Genomic DNA, 19,161 nt, shown 5'->3' on the forward strand with positions numbered 1-19,161 from the left:
ACTGCAACTTGGAGTTTCTGCTAAGTGAAACGAGCATTCTCAAAGCTACGCGACAGGCCCATCCGCCTCTTCGAGATCGAAGCAGCATTGCTTCAGGATCGGACTTAGGCGCTTTCTATGGAGTGAACGACCCGGTCTGTCTCTTGCACGAGCCTGAGAGTAGCGAACGACTGAGCCGCTCATTCTTACGGATTAGGTAGATTTCCTTCAATGATTCTTCACATCGCACCTGCTAAGTTTCTTCACCAATGACAGAAATCTCCTCGTCTTCTACGCACAGCTGAGCCGAATTCCATCTACAACCACCATGCCAAAAAAGAAAGCAACAATTGCCTGCATTTTTGGGGTGTGCCATCGTCAGCAACGAAGCAATGAATCCTGTCAGTCTCACTTAAGGACTAGTTTTTAGTAACGAATATTTGAACACGACAGCAACAGGCTCGGCGATCGCAGGTCAGGGGAATGGTACGCCAACGGGCAGTATAGGCCGTATTGGCAAACAGTAATGTTGAAGGTCCAAATGATTCAAATACACTGTTTCGACACACCATTCCGGGTTGCCTGAACCACCTTTAGTTGGAAACTCGCTTCCAATTGCTCTGGCTTCATGCTGCAACTCAGTCTATATTTCTCCTGTAGATCAGCTAGCTTTTCCCGAAACCCACAACGCCTACATCAAGTTCCCTCAACCCCACCCAATCGCCATGCAAACGCCGTAATCCAAATCGACTCACAACTTCGCAAACCTCGGCTTTCTCTTCGTAATCCCCGACATCATAGCCTCTCTCGTATCCTCGGACTGCAACATGGCCGAGTTCCAAACACTCGTATACCTCAACCCATCCTCCACACTTCTATTCCAACTCCAATTCAAGACTTCTTTCGTCCCCTGCACCGCCACCGGACTCTTGCCGACCACGACTTCCGCCCACCTCAACGCCTCCTTCACAACCTCTTCCTTCCCGCCATTCTTCCCCACCCAACTCACAAACCCCACCTTCTCCGCCTCCTCAGCCCCAAAGTCCCTCGCGCTAAGACAAACATCCTTAACCCAACTCCCACTCCGCACGACCTTCGGCAACCGACTCAACGTCCCTATATCCGCCGCCAGGCCAATATCCACCTCTTTGACCGCAAACCGAGTCTCCCGCGCGCAAATCCTCACATCACAGCAGACGCTGATATCGACGCCCAACCCCAAACACCAGCCATGTATCGCCGCTACGACCGGTTTCTCGCAACGTTCGATGCTGGAGATACAAGCCTGGAACGCGTCGACGTGCCTGCGCAGCCTCGTTGCCGTTCTCGCGCCGTCGGGAACCGGACGCGATTGGTCAGGGTTGGGGCCGAGGATCGAATTCTGGGAAGCTTCTTGGACGTCGAGGCCGGTGGTGAAGGCTTTGGGGCCGGCGCCGGAGAGGATGATGGCGCGGGTGGAGGGGGAGGTGGAGAGGTGGGTGAAGAGGGGTGGGAGTTCGTGCCACATTCTGTCGAGTGTTAGGACCGTCGAAAGGCAGAAATCGTGGAAGGATAAAATCCGGACGTACTCTTCTTTGAAAGCGTTCATCTTGTCCGGGCGATTGATCTCAACGTGGGCGACGAACGGGAGGGGGTAAGTGAGGTTGAAGTATTTGCATGCTGGGGGAGCTGAGTGGTCTGCCATCGTGGGGCGAGGGATTGTTTGAGGCTGGATATGGTCTCAATATGGCTGCGACTTTACTCGATCTGATATGCGTTCGCCAACATGGTGGGACTAAAGGTAGAGAAGGCTGTGCTGTGGAAAGATGCTCTGTTTTGATTGTTCGAAGAATTGTTGTGAGCCTCGGCATCTTCTCCAGGTCTTGGCATACACTAGTGATAACGCTAAGATAAGATATGATATGATATGATGGTTCCCTTGCGAAAGCGAGAGAGACAACGATCATTGGTGTTTCCATGTCACCTTCTTGATATTGGTACTAAACCATCGCTACTCAGCAAGTCAGATCTCTATGGTAGGATGAGTGCCGTTGATGTGATGTCCGCCTTAACGTGATGTCCGCCTCTAAGTGATTCCATCAGTGTTAACAGATACTAATTAGCTCTTGACCGCCTTGCTACAGCTTAAACTTATCACCGTCTCTTCACGTTCTCGCAATAGTGTTGCCCTTTGTAAGCACACCTATAGGTAGACAGCGCCCGTGCGGGGTTTCTCCGTCTAAACACCGGCCCAGGGTTTTGCATGCTTGGGCTCCAAGCGCCTTTTGCAGGTCACCTCTTCGGCCTAGAGTATGTGCCCGCCGGAAGCCACTGCACGGCTATCAACTTGGATGCATTGCGCAAAGTTGGACCAACATTCTCGCCAATGATTGGAAATCAAGGCTGAGTGCTGCGTTCCTCCGTGGCTGTACGGCAAGCACGCCACCTATTCCTGACGAGGCTGTTACGCATTCTTTTTTTCGCATCTAGTAACTTGTATCTTACACTTTCCGCCCAAGGCATCTCTCATATCATTACAAGATGCAACAAGAAGCCCACCGCCAATTGTCCAAATATGGTTCTTAGCCACGTCTTAGCTGTGACTCCTGCGCGTGTCGGCTATATTACTAAATTTGTATAGGGTTACCTTAGAGGTATACCCTAGGAGAGTTTTGAGATAGATAATAACTTAACCTACACATCACACGCGAAACTCTAACGCCAACACCGAAGCGGGTATTCCGCACTTGAAACATCTATAAGGAGCTCACAACCCTCCTTCATTACACAATGGAGGTAGTTGCAGGTGTCGCTGGAGTCGCTGGCGTTGTGGGAATACTAGGTCTCGTTGGACAAGCCGTGCATGGCATATTGAAGCTCAAGGAATTCGTTCACGGGGTTTCGACTGCCTCAGAAACGGTGAAAAGCTTTCTCAGAGCTATCGACTCTCTTGAAAGTGCTCTGACAGCGATATCCGATCTCCTCAGGCGAACCCCAGAAGAATGGCTTGTTGGTGCAGAAGCCCGGAACACCAGTAGACTTGCATCGCAAATCGAAAATTGCCGAGCTGATATAGATGAATGGGTAAAAGATGTGCCCATGCATCATGCCAATTCTTCGAAAATCATAAAATCCTTTTTCGGGAAGCTCCGTGTCGCCAGCGAGGAAAGTGCTTACAGCGTGTTTCATCAAAAAGTAGCGCGACATCTTCAGGGGATGCAGCTAAGTCTTGATCTACTAGGATGGTATGCATGTCTTTTCAATTGCATACGATTGAGGGCTGAAATCAATCTAGTTCCTACAATATACATATTCTCCAACAGGGCAGCGTCATCGCTAAAGAGGTCAAAAATGTTGCTGAGGCTCAGACATCGTTCAACCACGGATCTACCCACAGACTTCTCGAATTCGACAACAGCTTCGTTACACATCTAGATCCAGTTTCAAGTCAATTGGATCGTTTAGAAAACTCATCGCAGATGAGTAGCGCTAGTATGTCGAGCCTTGCTTCCAATGTGTCTCGAATTCTCGAGTTGGTATCTTCTAACCCAGCGCTCACTGCCTCTAAGAGATTGGATAGTGAAGATAAAGATTCGGAGCCGGATGTGGCACATGCTAGCTCGACACGTCCTGCCTTCGGAAGGACGAAACTCGAGTCCCAGGAGCTCCTGCAACGGCCTTCCCAGACACAAGTGGAGTGGAGTTGCGACATTCTGCCTGGTGTTGAAGCCGCATTTTCTGCAAGCGGTTTTATTTGCCTCTATTGTGGGGACGAATTTGATCAAGACTCGCCAGAATGGTCCCTGCGAGGTAGGCACCTAGTAGACGAACACAGATATGGAGAATGCAACTTGCTCCTGTCGTATCATTCCCTGGAGAAATTCGCTCAACATATTCAAGAATTTCATCAATGCTCCCTTAGTCACAATTGTCATCTTTCTGATAAACTTCTAGACAAACACCGTCGATCTGATCAAAAAAGGGGCTTCCATCGGGGCCTAGAAAGCAAAGACCAGAATCTCACCGATGACTTTCATAGCATTCGGGACCGACGTTGGGAGGCTCTCTTCTATAATAACAGAGCTGTGAAAGCAATGCATGACCATATCGGTGGCGCAAAATCCGTATCGCCTTCCGAGGAACGACCGTGGGAGATGGAGCTAAATACCGCTATCTCAGAAGAAGGCTGCATCGTAGATGGACTCATGGTTGCATCGGTCTTCAGCCCCAGGTCAATCTCTAATGATTATGGCGGCGAAATAAGACAGCCAAGCTATTCGCTAGGAGACGGCATCAAGGTTTCTCGATATGAATTTGAGGGTCGCTGTGACTCATTTTTGCACGCTACAAGACTTCGACGCACAAATGATTTGAGTGGAAAGCCTGGACCAGATGGCGCGGACGCACTAGGAAAGTCATCGGCTACCTCCGTCTTGCCCAAAGGACCTTCATATACTGCCGAGGTAACGAACGGAAGGAATCAGATCAACTCCTGGCTTCGAGAGATCTTGCAACATTCTTCCACCGCCAGAATCATCTTGTTCTACACGATGAAGCACGGCGTCAACTTCTCAAGCATGTACACATGGCTGGAAAAGGCACTAGAGTTTTGGGAATCAGATGAGGCTGCGACGAAAGTAGACGAACCAGACAGTCTGTCGGATGGGGCAGTTGATAGCCGCGGCAGCCCCGAGAATCGGGACGTTACAAATCATGAAACCGCTAAACAGCTCGGATAACCACAAGGATGGAAGCCCTACCGTGCTTCCTCGACTCCTTTTCGCGGATATTGAAGCAATCGATACCAAGTCTGTGTACGTCGTGCTGTATAGGCACGATTTATTGAGGCCCAGAACATCAACGACAGATGATTGGTGCACTAACACGGTCTCGTCTATCTTAGCAAGATACGACACGGCAGACTTGATCGCAAGACGGCGCTGAATCAGGAATGGCCGCCGAAATATTTTGAAAAAATACATCAAAAGGCGTTTTGATTTCTGAGCTATGTGTGTAGATTCGAAGTTGTTATCGTACGCAAGGTCGCCGGCTTCATGGTAACAGACTTACTGCCCTAGACACGTACCACTCCTTTCCCCGCCACACGGCCCTCTTCTCACAATCTACCATAGGGCTTTCCTTCTTTCACGACCTCAGTGAGTTTGCTATGATTCTTTGAGATGAACGTCTGCAAATATTCCTGTTTGCCTTTCCTGGCCGCCCTGTGCGGTATCGGCCTGATGCGAGCATTCAATCCCATTGTCGAAGATATTTTGATACCTGCGCAACAGTTGGCGACGTCATCGGTATCGGTCTTTGAGACCTGGGCAAGCAAAACAAATTCCTCGAACGTCTCCCAACATGCAGAACTGCGTTCCGTCAGGAGTAGCCTCGTTGTATGAGCTATGGCAACGATGATGTGGAGCGAGAGCACGGCGATCGATAAATAGTTTGTTGATCCTGAAGCTTTATACGCATAGCCTGCAAGGTAGAATTAGAGAAACCACCTTGCTGATCATCATTGGGAAAGTGAGGGTTTACCGGTGGTAGAGCCATTAAAAGTCATTGGAAAGCCCAACTCCAGAGGTCCAGGACAAAAAAAGTGGTAGCTTTTTGGGATCTCGGAACAGTCGGTCGCAAAGTCTGTGAAAAGAGCAAGGCTACCCTCCTGCAATTCAGTGCGACGCGTGATACGGCGTCGGCAAAGGCAGTTGAAAGCACGGTCTCAATTTGTTGGACCCAAAAACCCTGCAGAGAAGCTGTCAAGGTTACGTTATCTAATGTGACGTCTGTGACGAGAATCAAGTTTGTGAGCGCGGTGGTAGTCTGCCCCGGGGTGTCTACTCCTGGATAACCTTGTGTGGGCACCATGTAATCTAAGGCCTCAAGCCATCCTGGTTGCTGATGTGTCTCCAATTGCCGTCACTATCAATTATGGTTAAAGCTTTATCTACGATGTCCGCCGAAGAGCGTGCACTGCTGATCGTTGCGCCAATATATTTGCCAGTGTTCTCTAGCGAATATGATGACGATTGTGTCATGATATGCTGTGCTTTATTCCATCGGGCATCTATCGAGCAGCCGAGTCCGTAACGTTGGCCAGTCTTCTCTTCTATGGGACCTATGACCACAAGTCCCGTCGTAACGGAGTTCATGTTGGACTTTGGCGCTATCCAGATCGTGGTGAGGGAGGATATGTTAGTCATGGCGAAAAGTGGCTGGTTCAGTATGATGTCCTCGTATGGTCCGCTATGCTCATACCCTTCAATCCAGGTTTCATACTCACGAAGCTGAGGCAACGAAAGCTTCGATGTTTCATTGTTAATGGTCTGAAGATCGTGTGTCCAGACAGCGCGTACTGCCGAGGCTTGCGAGGTTACATGCGCTGAAACAGTGCTGGTGGGTGAAGGATTACCGGGAGACCAGTGCTTGTCAGACCAAAGGTATGTTTGCAAAAAACCGGTTGCCGCATGAGGCGCAGTTGACCAGGCTTCGGCGTTGAAGCCTTCCCCTCTAGGCGTGCCTTGCAAGATCCTTGGCAAAGTGTACTTTGGTGTCTTTATTGAATAGTCACTACGTCTCCGTGCCGAGTTCAGAATCCCCAAAAACACCGCCCCATTAAGCAAGCGACCGGAAATAGCTGAGGCGTGAGAATGAGAAACCAGAAGTTGCAATACCCAGAGGAAGGCCATCGCCACATAACACTTCATCTCTTGTGACTTGAAACAGAACAACTGTGTAGCATGCAACTATGAGTAGTTCCTGAATGCACACGTCAATTAATGTCTTCATGAGCCAAATGGAATGCAATTACGAACTTGGATTTTGGCGGCGACTTGAATGAATGCTAATGTGACACTATCCTCTTGATCGTTGCTTGAAGATCCTCCGAGGTGCTCGCCAATATAGTAGCCCCTGAATCTCAGCCTCAGAAGGTATAGAAAGACCGCTCGCTACAGGGAGGAGATCCAGCAGCGGCTGAGGGCTTTCCACAGAGAATCCTTTACAACAACTTTTTTAGCTTCTAAAAAATCCGAAAATAGGTGTTGGAAGATGAAACCGAGAACGTCGAATCCAATGTTCCGTAGATCGTACGTCGGATCATCGGCCCAGAATTGTAGAGAATTCTTGAGTCGGCGTACGCGTGCGGCCATCGATGTAGACATGGTGTCTGGGCAGGACAGGGAAGAAATTGCTCTGAGCCGTATGCAAAATAAGACTCAAGCTCACGAGGCCGAAGTCACCATGAGAAAGGTATCAAGACTGTAGTCAAATATACCCATCACAGAAGACGGAATCTTAGGAAGTCAAAAACGCATCGCAAGCACGGTCTGCGGCAAGGCGGCACATCACATTGGCCTTCGTGCAAGCGCAGTGTTCCGAGCGTATGAATCATGTCACGAGGTGGAGAACGAGAGGATCCTTTCTACAATGATGGAGCTGAGAAGGAAGAGTGTCAACTTTTGGAAAGTCTACCCACTAATAAACGTACTTCTAGGAGATCCCGCGCGGGAGATGGTGTAGGCCGAAAGAATCTCATTCGAGAGCAGTCGCACGATTCAAATCAAAAGGAGTCAACGCTGACACAAAGAGTGGCCGTAGTGCTTATGGAGGCGAAGGAAGCTGGGCTGGTGGATGTTCAAGTTGCAGGCACATGTCTTAGCGAGGTCGGAAGGAGTGTCAATTGGAGAAAGTTTCAATTGATCCATTCCAATGTATGATCGATGGTAGAATTCATCTCTTCATCATTAAGAGCGCAGCCTCAACAGCGCAACAAAGACTCATGCATCCCTGCGTACTTTGCCTTCCATCATGCTGTGCGCACGAAGCAACACTCGGACCGTGTCTTACTCCCAACCTGGCAAGGAAGATCCTTCAAGACAACATCCGTCTGACAGTGAATGAATGCTCCACCTAAATATCAGACATCCCGTCTCATCACCCAAAGATGCGCCGGACGAGCTCCCCTCATTCTTCCGAAGCTATGAAACCAGCTCCGAGCAGCACGAAGGCACTTAGTCCCCCGAGAGGCTAATCCGTCCTCCCTCAGGAGCACAGCGACGACATCTACGGCCACATCTCCAAAGTCATCAGGCCAGGATATCCGTTACAACAATCTCTGTCGTAAGTACGTCTGGACACAGGGCCGAAGACTGAATAGTAGACCAAAAAGCAAGCTCGCAACACTTTGCTTGTCAGGGATCATTCGCAAAGAAAGCCCAAGTCTAGATGCTTCTTCACGTGTATGGAAAGCACAGCGAGAGACAGCCTCTCGAGAGCTTCTTGTCACTTACCAGGTATGCTCACGCATGCAAAGAAATCGATGTGGAAGATTGAACCATAACTAATGGTCACCGTACCGAGAGAGTATCAGTCGCATCAATTGACAACACCTCATAGAATACTACCATCTCACGAATATCCAAGCTGATAACATCGACTCCGACAACAAGAATTGCAGGACCCGCCAAGACCAGGACCGCCAAGACGGAACCATTCCGTCTATTTACAAAAATCCGCCATAACTCCAGTACCGTATTCCTCAAACACCGCAAACCCATCACCAACCCCTTCACTTCCTTCCTCCAGCCAGCCAAGCGCACAAACACCCCGCTCCAGCCCGCCAACGCGCATGCTCCAAAACCCCCAACCACCACACCCATCCCTCCCACCCCAACCATGGCCCCCCACCCCCCGCAACAGCAACCCCCCCCCAGCATCTGGGCCCAGGTACGCCTCCCCATCCCCCATCCCCATCCCCCATCCCCCATCCCCCATCCCCCCCCTCCCTCTTCCCCCTCCCCTCTAACCCCACCGACCAGATGTCATACACCCCCCCCCGGGGCCCCTGCCGGAGCAAAACGACCATCGTGACGAGCTGCCCGTGCCACCGGTTCATGCAGCACCCGCAGCAGGCGGGGACGTCGTACTTGTGCGACGGGTGCGGGCACCACGCCAGCTTCCACGGGATGGAGGGGCGGGAGGAGGAGGAGGTGGTGGGGCGGTGGAGGGCGGAGGCGGAGGCGGAGAGGGGGGTGGTGGTGGTGGTGGGTGGGGGGGAGAAGAAACGGGGGAAGAGGAGGAGGATGATTGGTGGGGTGGAGGGGGTGGAGGGGGTGGAGGAGGGGGAGGAGGGGGAGGTGGCGGTTACGGGTGGGAGGAAGAGGAAGGGGAGGGGATGATAGGAGGCTGCAGTAGAGAACATTACAGGCTATGGGAGTGACAGGTTCGGCTCTAGATACCCAATGAAGCGAATGCAAGTCCTTTGAGAAGAGTCTATTGATGTTTCTGCTGTCGCAATGCTACCTATACTGCCACACATACGCTGGGAATTGATCCTATGCTTGCGTATATGAAAGGGGACCGCCGATGTGGTATCTTAATCGAACAAAAACCCACCCTTTCATGTTCAAGCCAAATTTGCAAAATTCCAAGCAACAACGCCGACCTCCAGCGCCTAACGCTAAATCGTGACTGCATACACCGCCAACGCATAAGAATATGTTGAAGACCCCCCGTCTTTCTCTCTCTACTCCATCACAGGAATTCTATCCTCCGCCCCTCGCAAGGTGTATGACGAGTCTGTTGGCGAGATCGAGGAATGGTTGAGGACTGGTAACGTCCTTGTCTGCAACCCTGTATCCAGACCCAATGAATTCCGTGATCTCCTCACCCTTCTTGTTCACCGTCTTATGTTCTCCAATAATGGACTCGTACCCGGCACACTTAAAGTCTACCAAGTAGGTTTCTAGCTCCAGGACGTAGATCTGAAGGTCCAGGTAGACGAAACAGGCAGTGTTGTCGAAGTTGTCGATGATATGCTCTATGCCGGCAACGCTGGTCGCAGATCCGGCTGCCGAGCTCAGGCTACCAAGCGTAACACTACCGCGTCGGCCTGATCCATCGTTGCTGTTGAGATCGATGCGGCTGCTTTGTGCAGAATTGGAGTTGATCACGCCAGGTGGGGACATGCCCTTTTTCTCCCAACGGACATGAATACACCAAGGATCTTTGGGTATGTAGCCCGGAGGAAAATGGTTGACATTGACATCATCATCGTTCTCGCTGTCGGAGTCGTCCTCATAGGAAGGTCGGGCTTCAGTGTGGTCGCTTTCGGAAGCGGCATCATCATCCCCATTAGAATCTGAAGGATCGTTGACGGCAGCGCGATGGCCACCACGTATATGGTGCTTGTCTTTCTCAGGACTCTCAGAAAGCGTAGATTCGGCCGCGGTAAGATGAGTGGCTCCAGCAACGTTGACAGGGTAAGGAGCACCATCGCGAGGCTTGTTCTGTTGAGGTTCCGCAACTTGCCATTGGCAGTCCCCCATTGAACCCAATGCCTTGTAAAGACACTTGATTGCGTCTAGTGGCTCGCTTTTACTTCGAATGCCAAATTGCCATTTGGTGCGATTACCCTTCGTCTTGGGAGCAGTGATGAGGACCCCCGTGGGATCTTTGGAGGCGTTGGCAGTGATTGTCTGAAGCTGAATGGTGGACCGAGAGTGTGGTTTCAGACGCCGAGCAGTCTCAGCTTGCTCCTCACTAGTCTGCTCACGGCTATCGACATCGAGTGACATTCTGAAAAGCTTGTCCATTCCCTCAAGCTCGAGAGCCTCGCCTTGTTCTTCTGCACGCCTACGGCGTTGATCCGCCCGTCGCATTTCCATAATCTGATTGTGGTACATAGGTAGACTCGTAGTTAGGATACCAATCTTGCTGACATATGGCTTTTCCAGTGCCTCTTCACGAGTCGTGTCGACAGCAGTCTCTTGGGTAGAGGAGTTAGGCTCAGTGCCTGCCGATGCGGTAGCTGAGTCCAGCTGAGCTTCACGTAGCTGCTGATAATTTTTACGGGTGGGGAAGCTATTAAAGTTTGACTGGGCAGCCTCAGCCATTGGCGAAGAGAATTGGTGTGATGTCGAGTTCCATGCTGGTGGTGAGGTTGCGAGGAAGCCTAGATTTTGGGCATGCGTGAGATTCGCTGTTGGGGCAATTACTTAGTCTCCCTTCGCCTAAATCATCTGATGCTGACAACCTGCAGGACGTCGAAGGGAAGATACTACTTACGGTTTGTCTGCATGATCTGATTTTCTCTCACGATCAAGTACGCGTCTTTGATCGCATTTGGCTCATCCTTGCCAAGTGCATCCTGTACATCGTCCTTGGCGTAACCCATTGTTTTCCCTAATTTACCGATCACAGACTCATGAATCTGTTCCTGCACGGCCGGCGGCTTTCCAGGTGCCAATTTTCGCGGATCTATGGCCTTATTTGGATCAACTCCTGTGTCGATGAATTCCTCGACAGGCTGCTTCAAGTAATCCTCGAGACCTTCATTAAACCATGGATCCTGGCGGATGTCTGGAATGCTAATGCGCTGAACCGGGTTGACTTTTAGCATCTTATGGATAATATGCTTCGCCCCAGAAGATACAAAGGGCGGCGTCTGGTACGAGCCGGTGGCGATTTTCTTGAAGAGTGCCGGAATTAAATCGTCATCGAATGGCAGGCGGCCGACCAACAAAACGTAAAGTATGACACCGCAGCTCCAGACGTCCACCTCTGGCCCAGCATACAGCTTCCCCGAGATCACCTCAGGCGCCGCATAGTTGGGGCTACCACAGCTGGTCTTCAAGAAGTTGCCATCCGTCATGATATTGCTCAACCCGAAGTCGGCAATTTTGACGTTGAGGTCAGAATCGAGCAGGAGATTCTCTGGCTTCAAGTCTCTATGGACGATCTTATGCCGGTGGCAGTACTCCACGGCACAGACGATTTGTTGAAAAAACCGACGAGCCTTGGTCTCTGCCATTTTTCCATGCTTGACAAGGTAATCAAAGAGTTCTCCCCCAGCGTATTCGAGTACCATGATGATGTCTGTGGGGCTTGTGATGACGGTGTATCTGTAACGGTCAGCTACTGTCTCTATTTCCCATGGAAACCTAGATGTTCATACAGTTTGATGATATGCGGATGTCTTAGCAGTTGCAGGTATTGAATCTCTCTTTCAACTCTCCCCGCCATGTCCCTTGATATAAGCTTCTTGCGCGATATGATCTTGAGCGCCACCTCTTGTTTGGTGAAGCGGTGGGTCGCCAGCTTGACTTTGCCAAAGGACCCTTCACCTAGTGTCCGTACGACGTCATATGCACCTATTTGCTGGGCAATGCGACGGTCGGCGGGGATCTTGGCTACTCGGCTAGCAGCTTGATGAGAGTCCGTCCTGGGTCTGGCTGCATGTCGTTGATTGCGACGTTCTGCTGCAGGCCCAGAGAGTGACATGGAGAGCTCCTCATCGTCGAAAGTAGAGGCCATCTCGTTGTACCACTCAGTACCAATGTTGTAGGTATGAAGGTTGTAGAGCTCCGCTCGAGTTCGCGATTAGGAGCCTCAGGCGAGTGTTTGGACACAGCGCTTCGGTCTCTCGCTCTCTGAATATGCCGAAACTATCTTTTTACCAAACAGTCGAGGGGAAGGTAGGTGTATTGCCCGGAGAGGTTGCCAATTTGTTTTCCGAAGATGGGGTTCCGGAGAGAGTTTAGTTATTGTGTATAGCCTCATACAGCTTTCTCTTTGTGGTCAGAATGAATTCTGGGTGGTTGGGAATGGGGAAGGTCGCGGAAGGTGAGGGTACGGAAGTCTGTGTCTATTGACCGGTGTCGAGAGCGAGGATTTCCGAATTGACGTATGAAAGTCGGTGTGTGGTGGGAAAGATATCCAAAATAGCGATAGAGAAAGTTTGATAGGATTTGAGCAAGGTTGTGGTGAGGCGGAGAGGTAAGGGAAATATGCGTGATGGGTAAAGTGCGTTGAAGATGAATGGGAAAGTCGAGTCACTTTCAAGTTAGTGATAAGTGTGCCCTGTGGCTGGAGACATGGGGCTACCCCTACAATATTTAAGGTAAGTACCTTAACCGCTAATGTCGGCAGATACCTGTGGCTCCCGAGGCCTAAAGTACCTTACCAGTGAACCCATTTAGCGTGTACAAAACCCATATATATTTTCTTATTCTATTTCCTACTTTCATAACAATAAACGGCCGGATGTCATAAGTCAAGTAGTAGGTGGAGGTTTCTCTTGGAACTAGATCTACGGTGGACGAAGGAACGATTGGTGATGCCAAGAAATTGGAAAACGGGTTTGCACACGCTAAATCCTGGGATGGACGTGGGAAGTGGTGCATGCAAAGCTTGTACGTAGCCTGGAGAGGCGGTCTACCTGCACTTCCACTCATCCCATACCATGGCGCTGGCATCAGACATGGGAGCCTCAATGGTTCAAGTCTCTCAAACCAAAATTCATCGACCTCTCAACGGCCCTACAAGGTTCATGCCCTTATCTGAATGCCTCAACAGTCGCTTCCCTTGGTGAATGTCACAGGGAGTCCTAAATATCGCCCAAGCAGGAATGGTTTACCGCATCTAGCATAGAAAGGCTTGAAGAATGGCTATTGGCTTGATGATCATGATGTCCATTGGGAAAGAATTTTGGCTGGGCATCCGTTTCATTTTCATCAATGGTGTAGAATCTACCTCGTACCCTTGGCTACTGTATACCAGATTGATGGTTCGAAGATGCTGCATCCTCGGAGATAGGACCTCCACATAGCTGCTGGTTGGCCCACTGAGAGATCTCGAAGCAGAAAGGCGTGGGATTTCGGAGGCATCTCCACACTCGAGCCAGCACTGCTCATCAAGATCTATACAATCGAGACGAACTCGTTGTATCTTTCAAATCATTAGCCGCACAACATCCGACTTTGGTGGTGGCAGAATTATCCTAGCCTTAGCTTGGGGAAAGAGCGTTGGATGTCCGGGATTTCCTAACGAGCCCATGTGAAGGCTTTAGATGGAGCGATGTGGAAGCGAATATGCTGTTGAGAAGAGTGTTGGCCGCGCGCCGCTCCTTGGCCCTCAAAGCCACTGATATCAAGAATTGCTGTGAAAGATCCTCTTGCACGTTCGATGCGTTTGTCCAATGCCACATAGTCACCTCAAATTAGCATCCTCCAGCTTCAGTCTCTCTACCAGCTTTTGTCGTAGAAAAGGACTTAGACCCAAGCTGGATCTTCGTCAACCATGGTTCGGTCAGGGCAGACTTTGAACTCACAAGCCGTCTCTTGTAACAACCCTATAGCTCCCAGAACTCTGATACCTCCCATGTCCATCGACAAACTTCCCCTCCCCATCCACCTCAAGGCTTCCAAAGATATCCTCGGGGTCCGGTATCCGACCGAAGTCTGGTGGATGCCTCTCATCGTAGACGTGGATATAGCCACCCCGTCCACCGCCACCAGCACCACCCTGGCTACTCGCTCCCCCAGCGCCATCCCCCCCAGTCCCGCCCCCGCCGCCGTACGCTGTCCCCCGTCTCTTCTGCTGCTGCTGTGGGAAGAAAGCTCCGCCGGAGCCGAGACTTGAGCCGGAGGTTGAGGCCATTGCTTGTGCTTGCGATATGACGTTCACATCCTCACATGCATGCTGTGCAATGACGGATTGCAGGATGTCGAGAAATCTGTGGTTCTCGGTGAACGAGTCTGGTGTTGGGGGAAGCTTGGTAGTGGTGCCGACCGCAAGCTCGGCTCTGGGAGGAGCGTAGGAGAGAAGAGATAGAATATGGCTGTTGATTGATCGGTCGTCTGGAAAGACATACTGGTCAAATTGTGAGTATGAGATGCTGGGTACAGATTGGTAGACGTACGATGTGAGGATTTCCTTCTAATGTTGCTACGCTGCGGCGGCTGGCAACGGCGACGGGCCTGAGCAATGCTCTATGCACAGTCCGAGCGAACATTAAGGCGGACTAAATCAGGAATTGGGTATCGAGAGGGAAAATGGACAATGACGGCGATGAATCTCCATCCAAAGTAATGGCTCGGCAAGACTTGCTCGTTTCTGCTTAGAGTGGTCTTGGCGCCTCGGCGGTAAGGTACTAATGGAAGAACTTGCGCGCGCCATCGCTTCCGCTAGCTACAGTCCCAACCAGATGATCTGGGACATGGCGAGCGTGACGGGTATAAAGGAAAGCGGTGCGCTGCTCATTCTGGCTCTTCTTATCAAATGACTGCTATCAATTTTTCCACCACCTTTTCTCTCGACTTCCCCCTCTATTTCATACGATTATCGATTGGAAAGATTTATCCCCGATAGATCGGCAGAAGAGCTTCTGGAGAGAGCCACAGCCAATGAACATAAGCAGAGAGCTCATTAGGCAGAGAATAGTATTAAGAAAAACACAAAGTGGAATGCGAGGAAGACGCCGAAGGATCAGAGTTGGGTATTGAACCGAATTTGGAGACGACATTTGGGGCTACTTCAGGCAGTCAAGTCAGGCCCGATTGAAAGGGTGGGACTTCTCGGGCACTCTCGGATGGATACAGGCGTCAAGGAAGTGCTAGAATGCAAGACAGCATTGATGTTCGTCATCTGCAATGGAGATGTAGCTATGACCAAGCTATTTTTTACACCGTAATGGCGCGGATCTCAGGTCTCAAGAATCAAATGATCTTTGAGTGCATATAGAGAAAAATGCTTCTTTTCCCACTGGTGCCACTATATATCTGACATCCAGCAGCCTCATCCTAAACCGTGGCTGCAACTTGTGATCTAGCCCAGGCTACGCACTGTTTTCGATCAGCGCGTCCATGTTCTCATCCGTTTCGATGGGCGCTGCTGGATTTTGTGCTGGATGGGCCTCTTATCCACTCACTCTTCCCAAATTTGACTCGGCACCGCCAGCAAGATGGACATTATCAGGCACCGTCGAGTTGCCTTTTCGCCGTAAGTGCAGCGTACCAAGATCCACTATGACTTCAGCAACGTGAAGAGACGACAGTCCACGTAATGTGGGTGGTCAAATGCAACGTCTAATAAGCAATTGAACCTTGTAATTGGCGACATCGTCCGAGGAGAAACATGACCTTCCATGGTTGACGTCTTTACGTCAAGGAATGGCAGATGCAAGGCGAGGTGGCATAGTATATCTTGATTCATGATTATAGTAATGCGAAACCCGCTGTTCCTGGCAAAGCTGACAATAGCGCCTCTCTGATTGGTCGAATCTGCACACCTAGCGCTGTCAGCACCGCCCTTCCTATCCCTTTCCCTCTTCTTTTCACAATGACATGATACTTTACTCATTTTTCAGACGATTGTAACTGAGAGTTCCTAATCTAGCATATCGCTTTTTGTTTGTCTGCATTTCCTCTCCAACACGATGCATCATGACCTCCAATCTAGCGCATGCAGCCGGGTATTTTCATATATTGCCCTAACGCTTTTGCGTTTCCTCAGTAAGCCTCACTAAAACCATCGGGATGAATGAGGGCGATTAGAGAGGAAGACAAAGCTGATCCGATCTCCCCAGCTTTGCCACCTTCTGCCCTCGCCAGTGATGCGCAGTTTTACGACTCCTCTTCCAAGATAGGCTTCGCTGTCTCCAGTGCGCCAAATTCATCTTCCACAAATCTTCTTTTTCAATTGTCCGCCCCCCAAGCTGCTGGCTGGGGTGCGGTCGGTTCAGGCACTCGGATGGACGGATCGTTGATGTTTGTTATATACGCATCTGGCAAAGACAATGGTAAGTATGTGGTAGATACTCAGTAACCATGTTTGGCCAAACTAACCAACCAAATCCAATAGGTGTCACCGTTAGCGTTAGAACTGCCCAGTGAGTTGGAACCTCAGATCAGGTTGTATCATCCTACTCATCCTCCTGCCAGCGGTCATGACACGCCAGAAGCTACCAACGACATCGATCTCGTCGTCTTGTCTACGACCATCCAGAACTCTACCATGACAGCCAATGTAGTATGCTACAATTGTACCAGGTGGTCTTCGGGCAGCTCCATAGACGTGAATTCGACCAAGCAGCCATGGATCTGGGCAGTTGGGCCGGGAGACTCTTTGGTGTCTGCTTCCCAATCCGCCAACTTTAACCAACACGCAAGTAATGGTAGGTGATGCACGGGTGATGCATGCCAATCACTGCCTGTCATGACTGAACTCTCCCCACAGGAAACTTCTTTGCGGACATGACGGCCGCCCGATCCGACTCACCAACGACCGCTCCCAACATCTCCGGAACATCCAACGTGAACACCAAACCATTGTCAAGTGCTTTCTCCGCTTTGGTCGTCATCCATGCCATCGGTCTCGCCGGCTCCTTCTTCCTCCTATTTCCCCTCGGGGTGATCCTCCTGCGGTGGTTCGGCTCGTTCAAGTTCCACTGGATGCTCCAGGTAGCCGCCAGCGCGATCTGTCTCGTCGGCCTGATCTGCGCCATTAGCTTAAGCGTCTTGGATCCCGAATACGCGTCTTTCAACCAGACGCATCAGATCCTAGGCATCATTACCGTCGCCGTGCTACTCCCCCAGATCTATTTCGGCTATTCCCACCACCTCAATTACAAGAAGCTTGGACAACGCACCACGGTCTCTTATTTGCATCTCTGGTCTGGAAGATCAGTCGTCCTGCTCGGAATGGTCAATGCCGTGCTGTAAGCTCCCTCGATTTTGCTCCCCCTCTTCCTTCTCCACGCCCTACTAAGCGCTTCCCTGGCACACGAATCTCACTGATATGCCCCCTGGAATAGCGGCTTTGTTCTTGCAGACTCTAATACCGGCGCCGTTGTCGTCGCCGTTCTCGCCGTCACGATCCTGGTCATCACCGCCCTCGTTGTCTTCTTCGGCGCTAAGAAACGACGCTCCGCCCTCAACGCCAACTCTTCTCACTCGTCGGATATCGCTCTTAACCGCTACGAGTCGTTCCGCGGGTAGAAGAGCGACTATATATGATACATGGGCGACGAGCGGCATTATTAGGGTTACGGCCGCGATTTGGGTGGTCAGCAGCAGTATTAGTGGTGAAACCGGCGGCGTTAGCTACAAATGGAGTTTGCTCGTTCCTAGAATTGAGGTATAGAGGCGATCATGAATTTTAGGTCGTTTGGTCGCAAAGCTTTACGAAGGCTTTCCAATTTTGGCTGTGGCGACTCTAGGTTTCTATTCCTCATTTTGCCATTTGAAGACGTGGAACATTTAATGCCAGCCAGCCTGAGGAGATGAGTATAGACCGCATGATAGATTTGAAAGATTCTCACGTCTCTCCGTCATTCACGTCTTCCTATTACTACTAATACCTACTTCAAGCGCTACTCAAGTAAAGTGATTCATATACCAAGCCCAAAGCAGGCTATTCGCTTCCGAAAGATGTCTCCAAAACTTACGGCTGCCAGGGTTTGGACGATGGCGTCTCTGAGGATCTGAAACGCTCCAGACATGAAACGATCATACGTCGAAGAGGATCGCATAGTTCACGATGTTTGCCATCATAGCGACATCCGCCCAAAAAATCCCTTCCGAGGCTGGGTTATATTGAGGAGACTTGGGTCCAAAACGTTGGACCGACCGACTCAAACCAAGTTGCATGCAGCCTTCCCCCTTTCTTCCAGATTCTTTCGGGCAGCCCTACCCAGCAACCACACACCAAGATTTCACGCGAGCAAAACGAATCTCGCATACAAGACTTAATCGAAGTGGACTAGAAAGGCTCGACAGAAATCAGGCTTTCAATAATAGCACTTTGCCGTGGTGCTTTGACCTCCATCGTCTCCATCACACCGGACTCTTCTCGCTCGATCTGACCGTCGTGCTTCGTTGCTTACCATCTCAATTCCAACAAACGAAACTCAGATGCCAGAAAGGATACAACAAGGTTCCCCACTCTCACACAGCGCCACCAAAAATGAACTGTCGAGCAAACGGCATAGCTTTTAGAGACGTAATTCCATGAACAAGATAACTACATCAAGTCTTTGACAAACCGAAAAACAACAGTCAGACTGACAAAGGCGACGACATGAAGGCGCTCAGCGCTGCAAATGGCGCTGCGTGCACAGTGGAAATCAATGAAACAAGGGATTCTGGCATATGCAGCCCATGCGAACGTGTTAGCGGGCCTCTATCGAGTGCGAGAGAGGGGTGGAGTATTCAGTCCTCATCACTACCAGCGAATTTACAATTCCATGGATCCCCTTTACCCATACTGTTAATGAATGGAAGTCGAGGGATCGTTACAGCTCGGCTACCTCAGCAGTGTGGGGTAATTGTCTTGGCAAATCGCCACCGCTATCCGAGGGCTCCTTTTTATTCCCCAACAAGCGCTGAGTTCCAACTTCACTCCACAATCTTGAGCTGGCGT

The 19,161-nt window shown here is 50.5% G+C and overlaps 6 protein-coding genes across 6 annotated transcripts; 2 read left to right on the forward strand and 4 right to left on the reverse strand.

Moving 5' to 3' along the window:
* Positions 1-730: 730 nt before the first annotated feature.
* Positions 731-1,663, reverse strand: HO133_005643 (uncharacterized protein; the record flags this gene model as incomplete). The annotated part of the gene is made up of 2 exons (XM_037296551.1): positions 731-1,487; positions 1,548-1,663. 2 exons carry the CDS (start codon positions 1,661-1,663, stop codon positions 731-733), a joined length of 873 nt encoding a protein of 290 aa, XP_037147732.1.
* A 1,085-nt stretch (positions 1,664-2,748) lies between these two features.
* Positions 2,749-4,697, forward strand: HO133_005644 (uncharacterized protein; the record flags this gene model as incomplete). Its single annotated transcript, XM_037296552.1, has 3 exons — positions 2,749-3,203; positions 3,254-3,768; positions 3,913-4,697. 3 exons carry the CDS (start codon positions 2,749-2,751, stop codon positions 4,695-4,697), a joined length of 1,755 nt encoding a protein of 584 aa, XP_037147733.1.
* A 1,137-nt stretch (positions 4,698-5,834) lies between these two features.
* On the reverse strand, positions 5,835-7,124 carry HO133_005645 (uncharacterized protein; the record flags this gene model as incomplete). Its single annotated transcript, XM_037296553.1, has 3 exons — positions 5,835-6,692; positions 6,777-6,873; positions 7,054-7,124. The coding sequence occupies 3 exons, from the start codon at positions 7,122-7,124 to the stop codon at positions 5,835-5,837; spliced, it is 1,026 nt and encodes a 341-aa protein (XP_037147734.1).
* A 2,382-nt stretch (positions 7,125-9,506) lies between these two features.
* On the reverse strand, positions 9,507-12,276 carry HO133_005646 (uncharacterized protein; the record flags this gene model as incomplete). The annotated part of the gene is made up of 3 exons (XM_037296554.1): positions 9,507-10,942; positions 11,029-11,864; positions 11,918-12,276. The coding sequence occupies 3 exons, from the start codon at positions 12,274-12,276 to the stop codon at positions 9,507-9,509; spliced, it is 2,631 nt and encodes an 876-aa protein (XP_037147735.1).
* Positions 12,277-14,067: 1,791 nt separating this feature from the next.
* On the reverse strand, positions 14,068-14,755 carry HO133_005647 (uncharacterized protein; the record flags this gene model as incomplete). The annotated part of the gene is made up of 2 exons (XM_037296555.1): positions 14,068-14,613; positions 14,663-14,755. 2 exons carry the CDS (start codon positions 14,753-14,755, stop codon positions 14,068-14,070), a joined length of 639 nt encoding a protein of 212 aa, XP_037147736.1.
* A 1,422-nt stretch (positions 14,756-16,177) lies between these two features.
* Positions 16,178-17,738, forward strand: HO133_005648 (uncharacterized protein; the record flags this gene model as incomplete). The annotated part of the gene is made up of 6 exons (XM_037296556.1): positions 16,178-16,253; positions 16,328-16,540; positions 16,603-16,630; positions 16,683-16,915; positions 16,978-17,458; positions 17,555-17,738. 6 exons carry the CDS (start codon positions 16,178-16,180, stop codon positions 17,736-17,738), a joined length of 1,215 nt encoding a protein of 404 aa, XP_037147737.1.
* Between the last annotated feature and the right edge of the window lie 1,423 nt (positions 17,739-19,161).

Source organism: Letharia lupina (assembly GCF_014066315.1).
Source record: "Letharia lupina isolate WasteWater1 chromosome Unknown contig_22, whole genome shotgun sequence".
Taxonomy (NCBI): domain Eukaryota; kingdom Fungi; phylum Ascomycota; class Lecanoromycetes; order Lecanorales; family Parmeliaceae; genus Letharia; species Letharia lupina.